At 36.5% G+C, this 24724-nt stretch overlaps 1 protein-coding gene across 2 annotated transcripts in view; it reads left to right on the top strand.

The window, feature by feature from the left end:
* The window catches only part of SPAG6 (sperm associated antigen 6), a 74071-nt gene extending 55679 nt beyond the window's left edge, over positions 1–18392 (top strand). Inside the window, exons 9-11 of one of the 2 annotated variants that reach the window (XM_029238620.1) lie at positions 1868–1984; positions 3924–4069; positions 17964–18278. In XM_029238620.1, coding sequence (XP_029094453.1) covers positions 1868–1984; positions 3924–4069; positions 17964–18033 — 333 coding nt within the window. In that variant the 3' untranslated portion in view covers positions 18034–18278. Of the gene's footprint in view, positions 1–1867; positions 1985–3923; positions 4070–17963 lie in introns of both variants that reach the window. The other variant, XM_029238621.1, reaches the window with a different exon arrangement.
* Positions 18393–24724: the final 6332 nt, after the last annotated feature.

Below are 24724 nucleotides of genomic sequence, written 5' to 3'. Positions count from 1 at the left end.
AAAAAAAAAAAAAAAAAAAAAAAAAAAAAAAGTATAAGACTTGTACACTGAAAACTATAAAACATTGCTGAAAAAAATTAAAGAAGATCTGAATAAATGAAGAGACATTCCATGTTCACAGATTGGAAGATTCAATATTGTTAAAATGGCAATTCAATATTGTGAAAACCATCTACATATTCAATACAATTCCTGTCAAAATCCCAGCTGGCTTTTTTCCCCCCAGAAGTTGAGAAGCTGATCCTAAAATTCATATGGAAATGCAAAGGACTCAGACTGGCCAAAACAATCTTGAAAAAGAAAGACTTACACTGCCCAACTTCAAAATTTATTATAAAGCTACAGGAATCAAGATAGTGTGGTACTTGCTTACAGAAAGACATATGTATCAATGTAGTAATTGAATTGAAAACCTGAAATAGACCCTTTTATGGTCATTGGATTTTTCACAAAGGTGCCAAGGCAATTTAATGTTAAAAGGATAGTCTTTTCAGCAAACTGTACTAGGATAATTATTATATCCTCAGACAAAAATATTAATTTGGACCCGTGTCTCATACCATATACCAGAATTAACTAAAAATGGATTTTATTTTTCTGTTCAAATATAAGAATTTAGACTATAAAACTCTTAGAAGAAAACATAGAAGTAAATCTTTTTTTTTTTTTTTTTTTGCGGTATGTGGGCCTCTCACTGTTGTGGCCTCTCCCGTTGCGGAGCACAGGCTCCGGACGCGCAGACTCAGCGGCCATGGCTCACGGGCCCAGCCACTCCTTGGCATGTGGGATCTTCCCGGACTGGGGCACGAACCTGCGTCCCCTGCATTGGCAGGCGGACTCTCAACCACTGCGCCACCAGGGAAGCCCCAGAAGTAAATCTTTTTAACCTTGGGTTAGGCATTGATTTCTTAGAAGTGACGCTTAAAGCACATGTAATAAAAGAAAACATTGATAAATTAGGTTTCATCAAAATGAAAAACTTGTATGCTTCAGAAGACATCACTGAGAAAATGAAAAGATAAGCTGCAGACTTGGAAAAATTATTTGCAAATCATATATTCAAGCAAGGACTTGTATTCAAAATATATAAAGAGCTCTTACAACTCAATAATAAGAGGACAACCCAACTAAAAAATGAGTAAAAGATCTGAATAGACATTTCACCAACAAAAGATCAATCAGCACATGAAAAGATGTTCAACATCATTAGTGACGATAGAAATGCAAATCAAAACCGTAATGAGATATTACTTTACACCCACAAGAATGTAACTATAAACGGGCACAAGGTTTCTTTGGGGATAATGAAAATGTTCTAAAATTAGATTGTGGTGATGGTTGCACAGCTCTGTAAATTTACTAAAAATACATGGATTTTAAAATGAGTGAATTTATGGTATGTAAATTATATCTCAATAATGTTGTTAAAAAAATCTTAAACCCAGAACTTGACAAGTAAACAAAATCTTAATTAACTAATATACTAATATTTCTTTCATGCTGGATAATACAACTGATTATTAATCATGATATACATCCTGATCTAGAAGTTTATAGTCAAAAATCAAGTATATTTCTTGATGAAGGATAGTGAAGCTCAGTGGATTCTAGTGTCATTAGAATTCTTGATTAATAAGTTGGCAGTCTATCACCAACTTGGAACTGTTAGAATTGGAGTAAGGCTGTCTGCATGGTACAGTGGATGTGATCTCCGCTATCCCGCTGGTAGACCTGGTCACCAACAGCAGTTAAGTTCATCACAAGCTCTTCACTTCATTTTCAAATTCCAGGAACACAAGACATGAATTCTTGTCAAGCTTTCATTGATTACTTACTTTCGTATGTATTTTGCTTTGTATTTCAATAGAGTAAAAAAGCCATAAAGAACATCCTACAAAAATGCACCTATTTACCAGCTCTCGAGCCATTTCTGTATGATGCTCCTCCCAATATTCTGAAGTATGTGGTTGGACAGTTCAGTAAGGTAAGACATGCTCTCTTAGCCTAGAAGTGGGGGAAGAAAATTGAAATGGGGTATTAACTTGTTGCTTCTGCTGGGTCAATGTTTTCTTCTGTAAGATGGGGGCAAGGTTTTACTACTTAACTTTCACCTATCATATTGACACGGAAGGTAAAATAGGTTAATAAAATTAACATAAGCTAATAAAATTCACACATAAATAATTCACACTTTCTTCTTCCTCACATCTTCCTCACAGCCTCTGTACTGTCTTTTTTATGTTCTTGGAGAGTAAAGAGTCAACATATAAAAACCTCATAGCGCAGATAATTTATACTGAGAAGTGACTTTTGGTAATTTTCCCAGTGTCTGTTAGTTTCACTCATCTGGGAACACTGCGAAGATCTTATAAAGAAAAGGAAAAAGGTCTCTGAGTCACTGAAATATTTTTTGCAACATGCATGCACTTTACCGGAGATGCTTTGAGACAGTCACTTGGAGTGTATTGACTTATTCTGTGAACAGTTTTAACAAACGTGGCTGTCGTATTTCTTAGACCACTGCAGATTCAAGGTAGTGAGGTAGAAAGGTCAAGCTGCTGGAAGGGGCTCAGCCAGTGGGACTGACTGCTGAAAGCAAAGGCTGAGAGAGAGTGAGTGCGTTCTCACAGCTGTGGATGGCCAGGAGGGGGACCCTAAACTATCAACTGTGTTCAGGAGGTTGGGTTTAAGAAAACAGGGTCTTTGGAATTAGTATCCCACTGTGGCCGTGAGCCCAGGCTCTGGAGCTGGGGTGCCTGGATTCCCCATTTACCAGCAGCAATACCTTTAGCAAGTCTTGACCTCGCTAAACCTTAGTGTGATTACCCATAAATGGGATTAATAAAAGAACCTATTTATAGGGTCACTGTAAAGGTTAATGAGATGTTATATATAAAGAGTTTAGCTTAGGGCTTCCCTGGTGGTGCAGTGGTTGAGAGTCCGCCAGCCGATGCAGGGGACACGGGTTCGTGCCCCGGTCCGGGAAGATCCCACATGCCGCGGAGCGGCTGGGCCCGTGAGCCATGGCCGCTGAGGCTGCACGTCCGGAGCCTGTGCTCCGCAATGGGAGAGGCCACAACAGTGAGAGGCCCGCGTACCGCAAAAAAAAAAAAAAAAAAAAAAAAAAAAAATTATGTGGCAAGTGCACAGATAGGGGTTTAACAGAATTCCATGAGAGAAAAGTACCCAACTCATCCTGGGAAAAGAGAATAGGGCTGTCCCAGAGAAAGTTTCTTAAAGGAGGTGACATCTGAGCTGAGTCTTAAAATATAAGCAAGAGTGGGAATTTCCTGATGGTCCAGTTTCCACTGCAGGGGGTACTGGTTCGACCCCTGGTTGGGGAACTAAGATACTGCATGCCACGTGGCGTGGCCAAAAAAAAAAAAAAAAAAAAAAAAAGATAAGCAAGAGTGAGCCAAATAATGGGGGAGGTGTGTGGAGGGTGGAAGGGTATTCTAGGAAGAGGAAACAGCATAGGCAAAGGCAAGAAATGGTTTGGACACACCCTTTGAGATTATTGAAATAAAATTTAGCATAGAGGTTGGTAGGGAAGAACGCTGGAGAGGTGTTTAGGACCTGAGTCACAGAAGGCCCTCTGTGCCTTGTTAAGGAGCTTGGAGAGACCTTCAGTTTGTATAAGAGAAGAACAGATACGGCTTTACCTTGTATGTATATGAGTGGCTCTCCATTATCTTTGCTCCTGTTCATTGCCTTTATTCCATCTCCACAACATAAAAAGTTAAGAAATTTCTAAAAAGGCTGCATTTTACTTCCAATGATCAGCAAATTTAGGCTCATTATGTTGCAGGTATATTGGACATAAATTCTCTTATGCATTTCCTCAGATATATTATTGCTTTTCAGTAGTAAAAATCCAACTTGGAAAAGAAAAGCTGACATTTTTATGTGCTTCACTTTTCAAGGTGCTGCCGCATGATAGCAAAGCTCGACGACTTTTTGTAACAAGTGGTGGACTTAAAAAGATTCAAGAGATAAAAGCAGAACCTGGATCTCTCCTTCAAGAATACATCAACAGTATTAACAACTGTTACCCAGAAGAAATAGTAAGGTGGGAAAAATGGACTTTGAGAAGGTCAAAGTTACAATGTAGTTTTTCAGTTCTCAAACCTAGATTTTATATCTACTGTGTCAAAATGTGGACTTTGAAATAGCACATAAGACCAGTGTATACTTCTGCTTCTCTCTTGATCTCTTTTATCCCTCAAATTAAATGATGTTCTGATTGACACATACATTTCCACATCAAACTGGAATGCCACTTGAGATATTTCTGTACTAATTTAATACATGCTTTACTAAAGAGTACCCAAATACAGAGTTCAAAGTAAATTAACTATCTTTAATATTAGCCTGATTTAGAAAGAGTCTGATTTTCATAGTTCCCTGCATATTATTTCTCTGCCTTAAGCTCCATTCATATCGGTGAGAGTATTACAAATAAGAAAGAGATGTTGCATGGCAAAAAGAAAGTTACTATCTATATTTGAAAAAATTAAATAATGTTTTTTATGAAATGCAGATGCTTCATAGTAATGTAGCAGGAAGCTTTTCTCAAGATTAATTTTTTAATGAGGTTGGTTTCAGAGCATTAAACCTAAGCCTCAGTCCCTGTAAGCCTAAAAGAGAACTTTACCACTAAACCCCAAATAAATAAAAACAAAGTTACCAAGTACAGATAGAATTATTAAGCAACTGAATCTTGAAAAATGTCCACAACACATGCAGAATTAAAGGCTATATTTATCTATATTTTTCTAATACTACACTCATTTCTTATTTTCTCTTAATATTAGAGATTACAAATTCCAATTTTTTAAATTTGTTATAATTTATATGTTATGTAAACTATTCTTCCTATTTATTTTTCTTCAATTTATTTATTTTTTATTGGCATATAGTTGATTAACAGTGTTGTGATAGTTTCAGGTGTACAGCAAAGTGATTCAGTTATACATATACATGTATCTATTCTTCTTCAAATTCTTTTCCCATTTAGGTTGTTACATAATATTAAGCAGAGTTCCCTGTGCTATACAGTAGGTCCTTGTTGGTTATCCATTTTAAATACAGCAGTGTTTACATGTCAGTCACAAACTCCCTAACTATCCCTTCCCCTCACCCTTCCCCCCTGGTAACCATAAGTTCATTCTCTAAGTCTGTGAGTCTGTTTCTGTTTTGTAAATAAGTTCATTTGTGTCATTTCTTCTTAGATTCCACCTATAAGTGATATCATACGATATTTCTCTTTCTCTGTCTGACTTAACTTCACTCAGTATGACAATCTCTAGCTTGGTCCATGTTGCTGCAAATGGCATTATTTCATTCTTTTTCATGGCTGAGTAATATTCCATTGTATTTATGTACCACATCTTCTTTATCCATTCATTCCTCTGCTGATGGACACTTAGGTTGCTTCCATGTCTTGGCTGTTGTAAACAGTGCTGCAGTGAACACTGGGGTGCATGTATCCTTTTGGAGCATGTTTTTCTCTGGATATATGGTCAGGAGTGGGATTGCTGGGTCATATGGTAGTTCTATTTTTAGTTTTTTAAGGAACTTCCAGACTGTTCTCCATAGTGGCTGTACCAATTTACATTCCCACCAATGGTGTAAGAGGGTTCCCTTTTCTCCACACCCTCTACAGCATATATTGTTTGTGGATTTTTTGATGATATCCACTCTGACTGGTGTGAGGTGATGTCTCATTGTAGTTTTGATTCGCATTTCTCTCATAATTAGTGATGTTGAACATCTTTTCATGTGCTTCTTGGCTATCTGTATGTCATCTCTGGAGAAATGTCTATTTAGGTCTTCCACCCATTTTTTGACTGGGGTTGTTTGTTTTGATGATATTAAGGCACATGAGCTGTTTATAAGTTTTGGAGACTAATCCTTTGTCGGTCACATCATTTGCAAATATTTTCTCCCAATCTGTGGGTTGTCTTTTCATTTTGTTTATGGTTTCCTTTGATGTGCAAAAGCTTTTGAGTTTAATTAGGTCCCACTTGTTTATTTTTGTTTTTATTTCCATTACTCTGGGAGTATTCTTCCTATTTAATATCAGTGGTTTTTAATACATATGGTAACATTGATTTTAAAAGCACGAAAATAATTTTAAGATTGAAATTTGTTTTATATTCACATATACTCTGCCAGTAAATTCTTTCTAGAGGTGTACAAGTTCATTCACTTTGGGGAGGTTTATGAGAACTTCTTGACCAAAAGAGTTCCAATAAATTAGCTTTGAAAATATTAATATATATAAAATACATCAAAGGAGTATATCATAACATGTATATATACTATGTATAATATATAAATAAAATAACATACCAAAAAGGTTGTATAACATATAAATATGTGTGAACCCACTAAATGAAGGAAATATGAAAACCTTTTATGAAGAAAATAAAGTTAATTTTTGTGCGTGGAATATATGTCCCTTCAGGAAGAATGCTATTTTACGTAAGTTTAAAATAACTTTCTATGCAATTTTCTAACATAAACAGAATTATAGAAAAATGGAAGAAGTGAACTAACTGGTCCCCCAAATGGAGTGACCTATTAGAATTGACCAATGGTAAGGTGCTTTCTTGAATAGGAGTCTTCTTTCCACTAATTTCTAGGATTAGTTTACAGGGCACCAGGGGAAATAAAAAACTCTGTTGTGTTAGAATTTGACCTGGTTCTTTGTCAAAATACCATTGTAAAATTTCCACTTTTCATATTCTGGAATCTGGCTGATTATCATGAAGAATTTTGGTTAGCTGGCTAACTTTTTCAAGTTTCTGACATATTTTTTTTTTAAAGCATTGGGCTCTATAGAACTTAGAGGAGTTTTATAGAAATCTCTGAAAATTTGCCTTCCTATGAAAGCAGACAAATATAATCTCAAAATTGTTTAATTTTTGCTGTCATAATTCTCAAAAATGACTTGGTGACTATTTTAGAATTATTCTTTGTAAGACAGATTATCAGTGGATACATTCTCTCAGCTGTTTTTAGCCTAAACATTTATTTCAATTGCCTTCTAATTTTAGTAATCTTTAAAAATGTTTAATAAAGGTGGTTGGTATGATGAGAGGGAAGGCGCCCAGGACGAGATGTTAGAAGACTTAAGTTCTAATCCTGGGCCACTCCACAGCTGCTGTCTTCTGGATCTCTGCCTAAACCGGGGGGCAAGGCATGCATACAGTCTTCCGTTCAGCACATTTCTGGTGTGATAACAGGTATTACAGTAACCTAAATTCTACATGGGTCTAGGATGAGTTAACTCCCCTATATTCTTAAAGGCCAGGAAGAAGTAGGGTGATAGCCAGAGGAAAGGCATTTCCAGTTCTTTTTTGGAGGTTCATTTTGGTTCTTTCATGAGGAGTATGGCTAAAAGCTTGGACTTAGGTATCAAACAAATCTAAGTTCCTATCTCAGTCCAAACGACTTGCTAACTGTGACTTTGAAGATATTACTTAACCCTCTTAACCAGTTTTCTCATGTGTAAAATGTGAATAATTACCTACTTCACAGAGTTGCTATTAGGATTAAGTGAGAGGCTATTAGGATTAGCCACAGGGTTTACAGATAGGAAGAATTCAATTCAGTAAATATCTGTTATTGTCCTCAGTGGGCACCCCTCTTCTTGTTCTTTTTTTCTTTTTTTTTAAAGTTGAAATACAGTTGATTTACAATGTTGTGTTAGTTTCTGGTGTACAGCAAAGTGATTCATATATATATATATATATATATATATATATTCAGATATATTCATATATTCTTTTTCATATTCTTTTCCATTATGGTTTATTACAGGATATTGAATATAGTTCCCTGTGCTATACAGTAGGACCTTGTTGTTTATCTATTTCATATATAGTAGTTTGTGTCTGCTAATCTCAAACTCTGAATTTATCCCTTCCCCATCCCCTGCCCCCACTGGTAACCATAAGTTTGTTTTCTATGTCTGTGAGTCTGTTTCTGTTTTGTAAATAAGTTCATTTGTATCATATTTTAGATTCCACATGTAAGTGATATCATATGGTATTTGTCTTTCCCTTTCTGGCTTACTTCACTTAGTATGATAATCTCTAGGTCCATCCATGTTGCTGCAAATGGCATCATTTCATTCTTTTGTATGGTTGAGTTGTATTCCATTGTGTGTGTGTGTGTGTGTGTGTATACTAAATATTTATCTGTTCATCTGTCAATGGACATTTAGGTTGCTTCCATGTCTTGGCTACTGTAAATAGTGCTTCTATGAATATTGGGGTGTATGTATCTTTTCAGATTATAGTTTTGTCTGGATATATGCCCAGGAGTGTTATTGCTGGATCGTATGGCACTCTATTTTTAGGTTTTAAGGAACCTCCATGCTGTTTTCCACAGTGGCTGCACCAATTTACATTCCCATCAACAATGTAGGAGGATTTTTTCTCCACACTCTCTCCAGCATTTGTTATTTGTAGACTTTTTAATGATGGCCATTCTGACCAGTATGAGGTGATATCTCACTGTAGTTTTTATTTGCATTTCTCTAATAATTAGCAATGTTGAACATCTCTTCATGTGCCTGTCGGACATCTGTGTGTCATCTTTGGAGAAATGTCTACTGAGGTGTTCTGCCCATTTTCTGATTGGTTTTTTGGTTTTTTTGTTATTGAGTTATATGAGCTATTTGTATATTTTGGAAATTAAGCCCTTGTTGGTCGCATCGTTTGCAAATGTTTTCCTCCGGTCCATAGACTTTTCATTTTGTGTACGGTTTCCTTTGCTTACAGAACCTTATAAGTTTGATTAGGTCCCATTTGTTTATTGTTGCTTTTATTTCTGTTGCCTTGAGAGACTGACCTTAGAAAACATTGCTACAATTTATGTCAGAAAATGTTTTGCCTATGTTCTCTTCTAGGAGTTTTATGGTGCCATGTCTTATATTTAAGTCTTTGAGCCATTTCCAGTTTATTTTTATGTATGATATGAGGGAGTGTTCTAACTTTATTGATTTACATGTGGCTGTCCAGCTTTCCCAACATCAAGGAAACAGATATTCAGGTACAGGAGGGTCCCAAACAAGATAAACCCAAACACACCTACACCAAGGCATATTATTCTTGTTCTTTTTTCTATCCATGTTAAGTCACATTATTAGCTAGATCAAATTTAACATTATAATAATAATGGAGAAACTTATGTAGCAACACATGGCCACTTATTTTTTCACTATTTGTTTTGATGATAAATGCATAGCAAGCAAATATTTGTTTCATTTTTGCAAGTATAAAAGACATAAATGAAGATTGTTCTGATTAGATTTAAATTGCTTTTAATTGCTAAGGTAGGGATTCCAAACTTTTTCCTGATGAGAAGCTACTTTTGAATTCCTTAGCGACCAAAGGGCAGACAGCAAAAGCAAGAAGAACTACAATCCTGCAGCCTGTGGAACAAAAATCACATTCACAGAAAGACAGACAAGATGAAAAATCAGAGGGCTATGTACCAGATGAAGGAACAAGATAAAACCCCAGAAAAACAACTAAATGAAATGGAGATAGGCAATCTTCCAGAAAAAGAATTCAGAATAATGATAGTGAAGATGATCCAGGACCTCGGAAAAAGAACGGAAGCAAAGATCAAGAAGATGCAATAAATGTTTAACAAAGACCTAGAAGAATTAAAGAACAAACAGAGATAAACAATATAATAACTGAAATTAAAACTACACTGGAAGGAATCAATAGCAGAATAACTGAGGCAGAAGAACGGATAAGTGACCTGGAAGACAGAATGGTGGAATTCACTGCTGTGGAACAGAATAAAGAGAAAAGAATGAAAAGAAATGAAGATAGCCTAAGAAACCTCTGGGACAACATTAAACGCAACAACATTCGCATTTTAGGGGTCTCAGAAGGAGAAGAGAGAGAGAAAGGACCAGAGAAAATATTTGAAGAGACTATAGTCGAAAACTTCCCTAATATGGGAAAGGGAATAGCCACCCAAGTCCAGGAAGCACAGAGAGTCCCATACAGGATACACCCAAGGAGAAACACGCCAAGACACATAGTAATCAAATTGGCAAAAATTAAAGACAAAGAAAAATTATTGAAAGCAGCAAAGGAAAAATGACAAATAACATACAAGGGAACTCCCATAAGGTTAACGGCTGATTTCTAGCAGAAACTCTACAAGCCAGAAGGGAGTGGCATGATATACTTAAAGTGATGAAAGGGAAGAACCTACAACCAAGATTACTCTACCCGGCAAGGATCTCATTCAGATTCAGTGGAGAAATCAAAAGCTTTACAAACAAACAAAAGCTAAGAGAATTCAGCACCAGCAAACCAGCTCTACAACAAATGCTAAAGGAATTTCTCTAAGTGGAAAACACAAGGGAAGAAAAGGACCTACAAAAACAAACCCAGAACAATTAAGAAAATGGTCATAGGAACATACATATTGATAATTACCCTAAATGTGAATGGATTAAATGCTCCAACCAAAAGACACAGGCTCACTGAATGGATACAAAAACAAGACCCATATATATGCTGCCTACAAGAGACCCACTTCAGACCTAGGGACACATTCAGACTGAAAGTGAGGGGATGGAAAAAGATATTCCACGCAAACGGAAATCAAAAGAAAGCTGGAGTAGCAATACTCATATCAGATAAAATAGACTTTAAAATAAAGAATGTTGTAAGAGACAAAGAAGGACACTACATAGTGATCAAGGGATCAATCCAAGAAGAAGATATAACAATTATAAATATATATGCACCCAACGTAGGAGCACCTCAGTCCATAAGGCAACTGCTAACAGCTCTAAAAGAGGAAGTCAACAGTAACACAATAATAGTGGGGGACTTTAACACCTCACTTTCACCAATGGGCAGATCATCCAAAATGAAAATAAATAAGGAAACAGAAGCTTTAAATGACACAATAGACCAGATAGATTTAATTGATACTTATAGGACATTCCATCCAAAAACAGCAGATTACCCTTTCTTCTCAAGTGCGCACGGAACATTCTCCACGATAGATCACATCTTGGGTCACAAATCAAGCCTCAGTAAATTTAAGAACATTGAAATCATATCAAGCATCTTTTCTGACCACAACTCTATGAGATTAGAAATGCATTACAGGGAAAAAAACGTAAAAAACACAAACACATGGAGGCTAAACAATATATTACTAAATAACCAAGAGATCACTGAAGAAATCAAACAGGAAATCAAAAAATACCTAGAGACAAATGACTATGAAAACACGATGATCCCAAACCCATGGGATGCAGCAAAAGCAGTTCTAAGAAGGAAGTTTATAGCTATACAAGCCTACCTCAAGAAACAAGAAAACTCTCAAATAAACAATCTAACCGTACACCTAAAGGAACTAGAGAAAGAAGAACAAACAAAACCCAAAGTTAGCAGAAGGAAAGAAATCATAAAGATCAGAGCAGAAATAAATGAAATAGAAACAAAGAAAATGATAGCAAAGATCAATAAAACTAAAAGCTGGTTCTTTGAGAAGATAAACAAAATTGATAAACCATTAGCCAGACTCACCAAGGAAAAGAGGGAGAGGACTCAAATCAATAAAATTGGAAGTGAAAAAGGAGAAGTTACAACAGACACTGCGGAAATATAAAGCATCCTAAGAGACTACGACAAGCAACTCTATGCCAATAAAATGGACAGCCTGGAAGAAATGGACAAATTCTTAGAAAGGTATAACCTTCCAAGACTGAACCAGGAAGAAATAGAAAATATGAACAGACCAATCACAAGTAATGAAATTGAAACTGTGATTAAAAATCTTCCAACAGTGCTTCCCTGGTGGCGCAGTGGTTGAGAGTCCGCCTGCCAATGCAGGGGACACAGGTACATGCCCCGGTCCGGGAGAATCCCACATGCCGCCAAGCGGCTGGGCCCGTGAGCCATGGCCACTGAGCCTGCGCGTCCGGAGCCTGTGCTCCGCAACGGGAGAGGCTGCGACAGAGAGAGGCCCGTGTACCACAAATAAATAAATAAATAAATAATCTTCCCACAAACAAAGTCCAGGACCAGATGGTTTCACAGGTGAATTCTATCAAACATTCAGAGAAGAGCTAACACCCATCCTTCTCAAACTCTTCCAAAAAATTGCAGAGGAAGGAACACTCCCAAACTCATTCTATATGAGGCCACCATGACCCTGATACCAAAACCAGACAAAGATACTACAAAAAAAAGAAAATTACAGACCAATATCACTGATGAATATAGATGCAGAAATCCTCAACAAAATACTAGCAAACAGAATCCAACAGCACATTAAAAGTATCATACACCATGATCAAGTGGGATTTATCCCAGGGATGCAAGCATTCTTCAATGTATGCAAATCAATCAATGCGATACACCATATTGACAAATTGAAGAATAAAAACCATGTGATCGGGGCTTCCCTGGTGGCGCAGTGGTTGAGAGTCCGCCTGCCGATGCAGGGGACACAGGTTTGTGCCCCGGTCTGGGAAGATCCCACATGCCGCGGAGCGGCTGGATCCATTAGCCATGGCCGCTGAGCCTGCGCGTCCAGAGCCTGCGCTTCGCAACGGGAGAGGCCACAACAGTGAGAGGCCCGCGTACTGCAAAAAAACAAAACAAAACAGAAAACCATATGATCATCTCAATAGATGCAGAAAAAGCTTTTGATAAAATTCAACACCCATTTATGATAAAAAAACTCTCCAGAAACTGGGCATAGAGGGAACCTACCTCAACATAATAAAGGCCATATATGACAAACCCACCGCAAACATCATTCTCAGTGGTGAAAAAATGAAAGCATTTCCTCTAAGATCAGGAGCAAGACAAGGATGTCAACTCTCACCACTGTTATTCAACATAGTTTTGTAAGTCCTAGCCACGGAAATCAGAGAAGAAAAAGAAATAAGAGGAATACAAATTGGAAAAGAAGAAGTAAAACTGTCACTGTTTGCAGATGACATGATACTATACATAGAGAATCCTAAAGATGCCACCAGAAAGCTACTAGAGCTAATCAATGAATTTGGTAAAGTTTCAGGATACAAAATTAATGCACAGAAATCTCTTGCATTCCTATACACTAATGATGAAAAATCTGAAAGAGAAATTAAGAAAACACTCCCATTTACCATTGCAACAAAAAGAATAAAATACCTAGGAATAAACCTACCTAGGGAGACAAAAGACCTGTATGCAGAAAACTATAAGACACTGATGAAAGAAATTAAAGATGATACCAACAATGGAGAGATATACCATGTTCTTGGATTGGAAGAATCAATATTGTGAAAATGACTATACTACCCACAGCAATCTACAGATTCCGTGCAATCCCTATCAAATTACCAATGGCATTTTTTACGGAACTAGAAGAAAAAAATCTTAAAATTTGTATGGAGACACAAAAGACCCCAAATAACCAAAGCAGTCTTGAGGGAAAACAACAGAGCTGGAGGAATCAGACTCCCTGACTTCAGACTATACTATAAAGCTACAGTAATCAAGACAATATGGCACTGGCACAAAAACAGAAACAGATCAATGGAACAAGATAGAAAGCCCAGAGATAAACCCACGCACCTATGGTCAACTAATCTATGACGAAGGAGGCAAGGATATACAATGGAGAAAAGACAGTCTCTTCAATAAGTGGTGCTGGGAAAACTGGACAGCTACATGTAAAAGAATGAAATTAGAACACTCCCTAACACCATAAACAAAAATAAACTGAAAATGGATTTGAGACCTAAATGTAATACCGGACACTATAAAACTCTTAGAGGAAAACATAGGAAGAACACTCTTTGACATAAATCACAGCAAGATCTTTTTTGATCCACCTCCTAGAGTCATGGAAATAAAAACAAAAATAAGCAAATGGGACCTAATGAAACTTCAAAGCTTTTGCACAGCAAAGGATACCATAAACAAGATGAAAAGACAACCCTCAGAATGGGAGAAAATATTTGCAAATGAATCAATGGACAAAGGATTAATCTCCAAAATATATAAACAGCTCATGTAACTCAATATTAAAAAACCAAACAACCCAATCCAAAAATGGGCAGAAGACCTAAATAGACGTTTCTCCAAAGAAGACATACAGATGAACAAGAACCACATGAAAAACTGCTCAGCATCACCAGTTATTAGAGAAATGCAAATCAAAACTACAATGAGGTATCACCTCACACCAGTTAGAATGGGCATCATCAGATAATCTACAAACAAGAAATGCTGGAGAGGGTGTGGAGAAAAGGGAACCCTCTTGAAGAATTGGTGGGAATGTAAATTGATACAGCCACTATGGAGAACAGTATGGAGGTTCCTTAAGAAACTAAAAATAGAATTACCATATGATCCAGCAATCCCACTACTGGGCATACACCCAGAGAAAACCATAATTCAAGAAGACACATGCACCCCAATGTTCATTGTAGGACTATCTACAATAGCCAGGTCATGGAAGCAACCTAAATGCCCATCGACAGACAAATGGATAAAGAAGATGTGGTACATATATACAATGGAATATTACTCAGCCATAAAAAGGAACGAAATTGCGTCATTTGTTGAGACGTGGATGGATCTAGAGACTGTCATACAGAGTGAAGTTAAGTTAGAAAGAGAAAAACAACTATCGTATATTAATGCATATATGTGGAACCTAGAATAATGGTACAGGTAAACCGGTTTGCAGGGCAGAAATTGAGACATAGATGTAGGGAACAAACGTATGGACACCAAGCGGGGAAAGCGGCGGGGGGGTGGTGGTGGTGGTGTGATGAATTGGGCGATTGGGATTGACATGTATACACTGATGTGTATTAAATTGATGACTAATAAGAGCCTGCTGTATAAAAAAATAAAATTAAGGCTTCCCTGGTGGCGCAGTGGTTGAGAGTCCGCCTGCCGATGCCTGCCGATGCAGGGGACACAGGTTCGTGCCCCGGCCCAGGAAGATCCGACATGCCACAGAGCAGCTAGGCCCATGAGCCATGGCTGCTGAGCTTGCACGTCCGGAGCCTGTGCTCCGCAACGGGAGAGGCCACAACAGTGAGAGGTCTGCGTACCGCAAAAATAAATAAATTAAAAAAATTAAATTTTAAAAATTTTAAAAATATTAAAAATAAAATTAAATCAAATAGAAAAAAAATTCCAGCAATTCCTAAGAATTTAGAAACAGAAGCCAATTTTACTATTTTCTTATTGTTTGTAAAAGTAATTATCTTAAGTGACTTAAGAACACAATATTTTAAATATAACTCCATTTTTGGAGTACATTCTGAAGACAAAGAAATGTACAAAGAATCAAAAAAAAAAAAGTCTACAGATAATATATGCTAGAGCGGGTGTAGAGAAAAGGGAACCCTCGTGTACTGTTGGTGGGTATGTAAATTGGTGGATCCACTATGGAAAACAGTATGAAGTTTCCTTAAATAAAAATAGACCAAAAAAAAAAAACCAAAAGAATTCCTTAGCATCAGACAGATTCTAGCTGGAATGAGATTTCTGACAGTTAATGGGTAACTTGATGTACTTATTTATGGGTCCATACACTGAGATACATACGTGGTCTGTATGCATTTATGAGGAGTTAGGTAGTGATAAATGTACACCCTGCTGAGAGGGTGAGAAGTATAAGTCCTGAGCACATTTCCTTCCCCGTGGGGAATCCTGGAGATGTGGCATCGCTGAGGTCCCTGGAGAGACAGGTATACAGTGGCAATTAGCTTGGCAATTAGCCAGGTAAAACCTCAAGAATTATAGGTAGGTCCTAATTTATTTATTGGGGACCTTTATTTTAAAGCAATACTGTCCAACAGAAATACAATATTAGCCACATATGTCATTTAAAATTTTCTAGTAGCCACATTTTAAAAAGTAAAATGAAACAGGGTAAATAAATATTAATGATATATTTTTGTTAGCCCAATATATCTAAGCTTTATAATTTCAATTTGTAATCAGTATAAAAATTATCAATCAGCTATTTTACATTTTTTGTACTAAGTTTTTGAAATCTGGTGGGTATTTTATCACTTCTAGTGCATCTCAATTCAGATATTAAATTTCATTGGAAATACATGATCTGTATTTAGATTATATAAAGTTTACAGTTGAAAAAGTAGATTCACAAGTTGTTCCAAGCACACCTAAAATTTTTCTAATAACTAATTGAATATCAGTTATTAATATTTTTAATTAAACTTAAATATACAAATTCAGTTCCTCAGTCATATTTCTAGGACTCGGGAACTACATGTAGCTAGTGGCTACCATATGAAACAGCACAATTTTTAAAGTTTTGGTTTTTCTAAATCCACTTTCTACCATTTCTATAAGAAGTACCTGTCTCATGTCTAACACATTTATAAGACCCAGGGAGGTGAGGCCTGCTTAAAATTTGTGACTAACTCAGAGAGAAACAGTTGTAACTTCCTTGGTTTAGGAATACTTTGAAGAGACTCACTGTTGAGGGACAATTTTTTTCAAGGGTAGGAGGCCTTTGGTGGAGATACATTCTTTAAGGTAGCTCTTTATGTATGCATGTATCTGTTTATCTATGACTGCCTATAAGCACACTGTTGAGAAAACACAGTTTTATCCATGTTAACTTGACAAATTGTGGAAGAAATTAATGTAATATAAATTATGAGCTTTTAAGTCAAGCATCTGAGGATAGGTAAAGCTTATTAACAAAGGATAAAGCAAGTCTTGAATATTAGGTTTTATTTGGAGAAAACACCTTAGGAGGTTTAATTATTTTGAATGTTTTAGAAATTTTTAAATTATACTTACTAGATTTTTTATCCATTTAGCATATTCTAGAATGTCTGACAAATTTTATTTGACATACTTTTATATGCATATAAATTCTTTTCATGGTATATGAAGCATCTCACAATGCATTAATCAATATATATAATACTTTTATACTATATATTTTATAAAATGATAAATTTATAAATGTAAATTTATAGTACTGTAGATGCCCAAAACCAACGAAAAGGATTTATTTCCTAGGTTAGTATGATGAAGTATTTGTAAACTATTTATTAAATAGCTGTTTAATGTGAATTATACCCCCAGAAATTTTTGTTTTTATGGGTAGCCAGATCTGATTAAAACATATGTTGAGGGCTTCCCTGGTGGCACAGTGGTTGAGAATCCGCCTGCCAATGCAGGGGACATGGGTTTGAGCTCTGGTCCAGGAAGATCCCACATGCCGCAGAGCAACTAAGCCCATGTGCCACAACTACTGAGCCTGCAAGCCACAACTACTGAGCCCTTGTGCCACAACTGCTGAAGCCCGTGCACCTAGAGCCCGTGCTCCGCAACAAGAGAAGCCTCCACAATGAGAAACCCGTGAACCGAAATGAAGAGTAGCCTCCGCTCGCCGCAACTAGAGAAAGTTCGCGTGCAGCAACGAAGACCCAACGCAGCCAAAAATAAATAAATAAATTTAAAAAAAAAACATACGTTGAGAATAATCTGTAGGGTAGTAAGAATGCGGAAGTTGATTAGTAATGATAGACTGTGTTGTCTAACTTACAAAAAAAAACCTATTAGCTACGATCATGAAAGCAACATCAGTCACTTGACATAATGAAAACAGAGTCTCTGTAATAAAATACTGTTACTGGATCCAAGTTCCTGGCTTTGAAAATACACCTTTGCCATTGCATTGATATCCCTTAAATGTTTGCTGTTTGTTTGCTGGCAGTCTTGTGAGCTGTCGTTCTCTTCCTTGATCATCTCTACCCTCATGCACAAAGCATTCCTGGAGCATAACTGGTCAGTGTATTAGAGGTTTCACTCAGAGAATTATTTCAGATAAATACCTTATATTAAATCTTTTTTGCCTACTGTGCCAAATCTTTTCACAAAGATCTAATAGCAAATTTTCTTTTTCAGGTATTATTCCCCTGGATATTCAGATACACTTCTGCAGAGAGTGGACAGCTATCAACCATTTACTAACTGAGAAAAGTTACATTTTTATACTTGAGTTCACAGCAGAGTATTTATGAATGATAGTTGTTAAAGCTCTTTCTAAATATTTGAACTAAATACATTCTAGATTTAATCACTGTGAAAAACCTTTGGATATTTTCTAAATTTATGGAATACTTTAAAAATTAGTGGCTTGAACGTATGAGGAACTATTCATGGTCATTTGCATAGGATATGCTCTAAAGGTAAATTTTTAAGACATTAAAGGATCTAAGGTATTAGTTATTGTTCCATTAAAGATCACACACACACACACACACACACCCCCCCACACACACACCCTTCCAACTAGATACAGATGAAACATGGTGTTCAAGAACTCTTAATTATGGGCTTCCCTGGTGGTGCAGTGGTTGAGAGTCCGCCTGCCGATGCAGGGGACACGGGCTCGTGCCCCGGTCCGGGAAGATCCCACATGCCGCGGAGTGGCTGGGCCCGTGAGCCATGGCCGCTGAGCCTGCGCATCCGGAGCCTGTGCTCCACAACGGGAGAGGCCACAACAGTGAGAGGCCTGCGTACCGCAAAGAAAAAACACCTTTTAATTATTTTGCCAATTCCTCACAGGCACAGGCAAGGAAGGCTGGCCTTGCAAATTCCGCAGTAGGATATCCAAGGGAAGTACTAGCTGAAAGAAGACACTGATGACGAAGTACAGGGCATTTGAAAGACATACTGATGCTGGTTACACAAATGTGTTAGCCGAACACATGGAATCTATCGATAACCTGCCAGGTTTTCCTAAAATGTAGGAAGTCTCCTCTTCATCCTAAGCTCCCTAAACCTCTTCTTACCCTATATCTAAACTGTTCCTTACCTTTCCTGGGGCTGGACGGGGTAGAAGTCAATATTAAGCACTATACTATTGCAGGCATGCTTTCCATTTTCATTGAAAGGTTTCTTCTTAGTCTAGCCCTGCTCATGAATAAACAAGGAAGCAAACAAATAAAATGGGCCCTCAGTGTTCCCTTGTCCTAGCTTCACATTCCCAGGTTTCAAAAGTCAGATTTTCAGGGATTTAAGGAAAAATTTGAAAAGAATACTGTCCGACTCAGAATTTACATTTTCACAAACGGAGCTGAAAGGAGGGTAAGAGGGAGTTGTGATAAAATTTTAAATAAAAACAGCACTAGAACTGTCCTTTTCATGTTTCCTATGTAGTGTTTCTGACCTTGGGGAATATGTGATTAGACTCAGGAGTCTTGGTTAGTTGGCAACTGTGTCTTTTTTTTAATCTAAAGGACATTCTTTACAGTGATCTCCCCTGGAGGCCTGGAGAGGAAGTAAATGGTAACCAGAGAGCCCCTTGGACACCCTGTTTCCAGTCTGGTTGGCCTTCAGGTTTCCTTCTCAGACTCTTTTTTTTTCCCCTCTCAAAAGAAACCTACCCATTTATTTTTGGTATTTTCTGGATTCATCTCTGTCATCATTTCCTAACAGTACATAGCTTTGTTGTATATTTTAAAATTTCATCATACCCAAGATTACCCCATTTCTTTTTGCCTTGTATCAGTCTAGAATTGCCTGCAGTTTTTTTTTGAAAAGGGCCTATTTTGTTTCCTTGCAGTAATCTCTTAGATCCATTGCATAAGAAAATGTAATCTTTATCCTCAGTTTTGTAGCTTCCCTTTCTCTCCTGCCTGCCTGCCCAGCTTCTCTTATGAACCTTTGAACAAACTGAGAAAATAAAGGTGGTTTCCATCTTTCTTCATTAATAATGACAGAAATTAGTCCATCTGCTATAAGACCTCCTCAAATGTTATGGGAATGGTGAATTTCCTGTTATGTATTTCTTGCTATTGTATGTTGTATTTGAAATTTTTCACTTCTTAAATCATTTCATACTTATCAAATAGTTTTAAGCTAAGAAAAATAAAAATATTTAGTGGAATTTGAATGGGTGCTTTAAGTTGTTCATATGCAATTTGGAAAATATATGAAATGTTTCTTGACATAAAACACTTAAAGCAAAATGAAGCTTTCTTTATTCTTTGCGAAGTCTATTATGAGACTTTTTAAAAAATATTTTCTATTTGTGCTAGAGGAAAAATAGTGTCTCTCACTGATGGTATTCTTTGTTATTTTCACTCCTGGTTTGGATTTTGTCAATTCCAATCCTCTGTTTCCCCTCCCCACCCCCTGCAGTTTATTTAAAATTCAACTATCATTAGGATATCTAATTTAGCTTACATGAACAACAGTTTATTTTTATCATTTCAGAAACAGAATGGTTGAATCTTATTACTGGTTGAACCTTATTATATTATTCATTCAGTTCACCTGTTGTGTATCAGTGGTACCTGAAAGGAGATGGTGAAAGTTTGGGTTCTGATCATGTCTGTTAAATAGTAAAGGTGATAATGCTTGCTCAGCAGACTCATAAGATGCCTATGAAGATAACTTGCAATGATGCATGTAACAATTTTGTAAACTCTTCTGTGCAAACCAATACGTGATTTATGGGCAATCTGACAGCCAGTGACAGATTACACATTTTGGCCGGCAGTTGGGCACACCAGGCCCCATACTCTTAGATCAGTAGAGTTTATTCCAGATGATTTATTATAAAGAAAAGCTAAATTTCCTGCCCTCATGGAGTTTTCTAATATAAACACATTTGCCCAGACACAGGGAATAAAATAGGCACAAGACACTGAACACCAAACAGGCATATTTCATTCAGTATGTAAAAACAAATGACAACCTCATAGTTACAGGAGGTTGACCTGTTTTTCTAACCTTTTCTCTCAAACTATCCCCTTAAAGACAGGATTAAAGATTTGCTAGTTTCTAAACTTGATTTGAGGTCCTGCTTAACATAAACCCTGACCTTAAATTCCTGGGTGAGGCCATCTCCAATCCAAGATGTCAAGTTTAGAAACTAACCTTGAAAGAATGAAGGATCTGTCTGTTGTGTTTTTAGATCTCCAGCCCTTTCCTTAAATTCATAAACCCTGACCTTAAATTCCTGGGTAAGGCCATCTCCAATCTAAGATGTCAAATTTAGAAACTGACCTTGAAAGCATGAAGGATTTGTCTGTTTTCAAATCATCTAACTTTAAGTAAGGTGCTAGCAAATGTTGAGGCTTGTGTATACTGTGGCTTATTTTGCCACAAAATTCACTGTATAGAAAATACCGGTTTGTAGCTCTTCTGTTTCAGAGATTAAAAGGATCAAATGACTGTCTTAATTGTAACTATTACATTTACCCATTGGTTAAGGCACTTTGGACTTTTTTTAGGTTTAAACTGGCTTTTATTTTAATTATTTTTTTAATTGTATAGTTGATTTACAGTGTTATATTAGTTTCAGGTGTACAACATAGCGATTCAATAATTTTATAGATTATACTCCATTTAAAGTTATTATAAAATATTGGCTATCTTCCCTGACTGTACAATATATCCTTGTAGCTTATTTGTTTTATACATGGTAATTTGTGCTTCTAAATTCCCTACGCCTAACTTGCCCCTCCTCCCTTCCCTCTTCCCACTGGTAACCACTACATCTGTGAGTCTGTTTCTGTTTTGTTGTATTTATTTCTTTATTTTTTTTAATATTCCACATATAAGTGATATCATACAGTATTTGTCTTTCTCTGTCTGACTTATTTCACATAGCATAATGCCCTCCAAGTCCATCCATGTTGTTACATCAACTATTAGCTTCTTTTACCTTGTTTGTCACTGACAGCTGTAAGGAGGGAAGGAGAAGAGGAGGAATTTGGACCATTGATTTGCAGCATGTCTTACTGACAGTTAAATACAGTGGTTTGTTCTGTTTTCTGCCACTCGAGGGTTATTTAATTAAATTCATGACCTAGGATGCTAACCAGCCCCACATCTAAAATAATTGCTTCTCTGTTGGTGAGATGTAAAGCCGGGATTGATTTTCCCCTGACTGATAGCTCTCCTTTCTGAGTCATGAATGTCATCTCCACTCTCTTCCCCACATAATTTGATCTCTGTATTTGATCCCTATTTACTATACACTTCGCTAAACAGATGTCTGAGTAATTAAAATCCCACATGGGCACTCTCATCAGTGAGTTACATCTATTTAACAGCTTAGAAACTTCTCACCCTTGGCTCTTCTCCCATCCTGGTGTCATCTGTCACTGGCCTTTAGCAGGCTTTAAATATTAAGAGTTCAAACCTGCTATGTTTGTTTGCCTGCGTTCATAGAACCTCTCTTTTTGTTTTCTGATTGCATTTTCCTCACAAGTCCCTGATCTCTTTCTCCTTCAACTCACCTGGATTTTCTGTACAGTTTTCTACCAGCATTCAAAAATTCTCATTGGATGAATCATTCTATATTTCATTCATGCCAGTACCGGCAATTTAAAAAAAAAATCAGAACAGTGCTGTCAGAACCATGGATTAAGAGTGCCTTTTATTTTTTTCCCCTGAGGCATAGCCAAATATTTCAGTTTGAACAATCCCCCCATTTTTAAAAACTATTTGAGATCAAATCCTGGAAACCTGTTTGGTGGCTACAGCTCACTGAAAGATTTTGATGGCCAAGAGTTATAGAACGAAAGAATGTGGGTTTGGAGCAGGAAAAGGAAGTTAGGAAGGACTTATTACATGAAATTTACTCACTTTTGAGAGAGGATTTAGATGGAAATTTATTTATGAAAACGTTTGTACTTAGACAATGTTCTTACGATAAATCTTATACTGATATTACATGCAACTTGAGGTTAATGCTGTAATTTACAATAGGTTAAAGAATTCCCTTTGCAGTTGATGACACGTATCAATTTTAGGAACATTTTGAAATGAGTATAGAGTATATATTTTCTGATACCTATCATTTGAGATGAACAAAAACAGATAAATGAGTGGGCAACAGTCTTATAGTAAAAGGATTCTTTATTTTCCTACTTTTAAATAGAGTTAGTTCCGGTGCATTTAATTAACATGGATCACTTTATAGATGTAAGTTTATCAGAACATGAGAGTTTCTTGCAAAGTTCCTTTGTATTCACAACACTGGGAAATAAATAAGGTGATCAAAAAACAAGCAACAAGTTCAGAGGTTAACTAATACTGTTTTCTATGAGAGCAAATTCTAAAAGTATTTGCATAAACTTTATTACCATGATTGTATTTTAAAACTACATGAAAATCCTATTGTGCAATGGACCTTCATTTTGGCTGTTTAGACATAACTTCTAGTCTTGTTAACTGACGAAGGCCAGGTAAGTAAACAGGGACACGAATTAACAACAGTATTCTTAGACAAATAGTGACATAGAGTAGAGCTAGTATTTCAGGAAGGTAAACGAGTTCGACATGATGAGAATGCTGTGGGTGTGATTTCTTTCACTGTTTATCATCCAGCGTCATGACAGACCTGATGGCTGGTGAGCTAGAGTGATTTTCATTCTCCCCATGCTAGGATAACCTCCCCTTGCCTGTTCCCCAGCTCCCTTCCCCTCCGTTGTGTTTAATCTACTTAAAGTTTAGGGCACTTCTTTCTCTGATCCAAGCCTTGCTAAGTCTTTGTTTTCCCTCCAGTCATTCCTTATCACATGTCCATCCATGCTCTTTCTTCAGAGTATATATATATAAAAAAAAAGATGACTAATTCCAGTAACCCATTTCTGGCTTCCCACTGCCTTGGTGTAAATCAGGGAGAATATTTCCTGACCTCCTTAGAAAAAGAAAATGGAAAAAAAAAGCATTTGTAATCCAAATAATATCACTTTGTACACATGAAATGAGGTGGAAACAAACAAAACAAAACATACCAAAAGCAAAAACCTTGCATTCTAAAACTGGGACAAATGATTCTTCCGAATGAACTCTCTTCTTCAGAGTGGTTCCCTCTGAACTCATAAGACATAACCCATAATACAGTGATGCTGTTTTGACCCAAAAGGTGTTGGGATTTCTTCTTTGAAAAGGCTTTTAAGGACCTTGTTGCAAATACTAACTCTTACGGCAAATATCTTTCTACTTCTTGACTTTTAATTTAATATTGTTTGTAATTTTTGACATACAGATGGTCTAAATGCTTATGCAGATACATCTATATATCTTGTATTTCATAGCTTTTTTCCCACTCAAAATCCCTTATTTAAGGGACTCATATTTTCTTTTAGTTCTTTCACAGTTTCGTTTTTACATTTGTCCCTTTGATCCATCTGGGATGTATTTCAGTAAATTGTATGAAGTGAGCATCTAATCGACTAAATTACTGGCCAGTTTTGAATAATCTATGTCCTCCTCGCTGGTGATACTTCATTTATTGGCATATTAAATTTTCTTTCAGGGCTTTTTCTGAACTATTAATCTATTTGTCAAGCTTTTCTCAGTAGTTCAAAATCATTGTAATTATTGTGGCTTTATAACATGTATTAACATCTGGTACAGTGACTCTCCTATTATCATTCTTCCTTTTCAAAAGTATTCTGGCTACTCTCCTGCTCTTTCTTCCAAACGGAAATTAATTTTTTTCAACTTAAAAAAAATCTTATTAGAATTTGGGTTAAAATCACAAACAAAGGACTAGATACATTTATCTAGAAGCATAACAGATTTCTCAATCTATTTAAATCTTTTTGCTTTCATGCTTTTTCTCTTCTCTCTTTTTTTGTATCAATCCCTTCCAGGTGTTGCCAATATTATTTATATTTTAATAGAATCTTTAAAAAATA

This window comes from Monodon monoceros, unplaced genomic scaffold (genome assembly GCF_005190385.1).
Source record: "Monodon monoceros isolate NGI ecotype Baffin Bay Population unplaced genomic scaffold, NGI_Narwhal_1 Super_Scaffold_21, whole genome shotgun sequence".
NCBI lineage: Eukaryota > Metazoa > Chordata > Mammalia > Artiodactyla > Monodontidae > Monodon > Monodon monoceros.
This window is presented reverse-complemented; position numbering and strand designations above follow the sequence as displayed.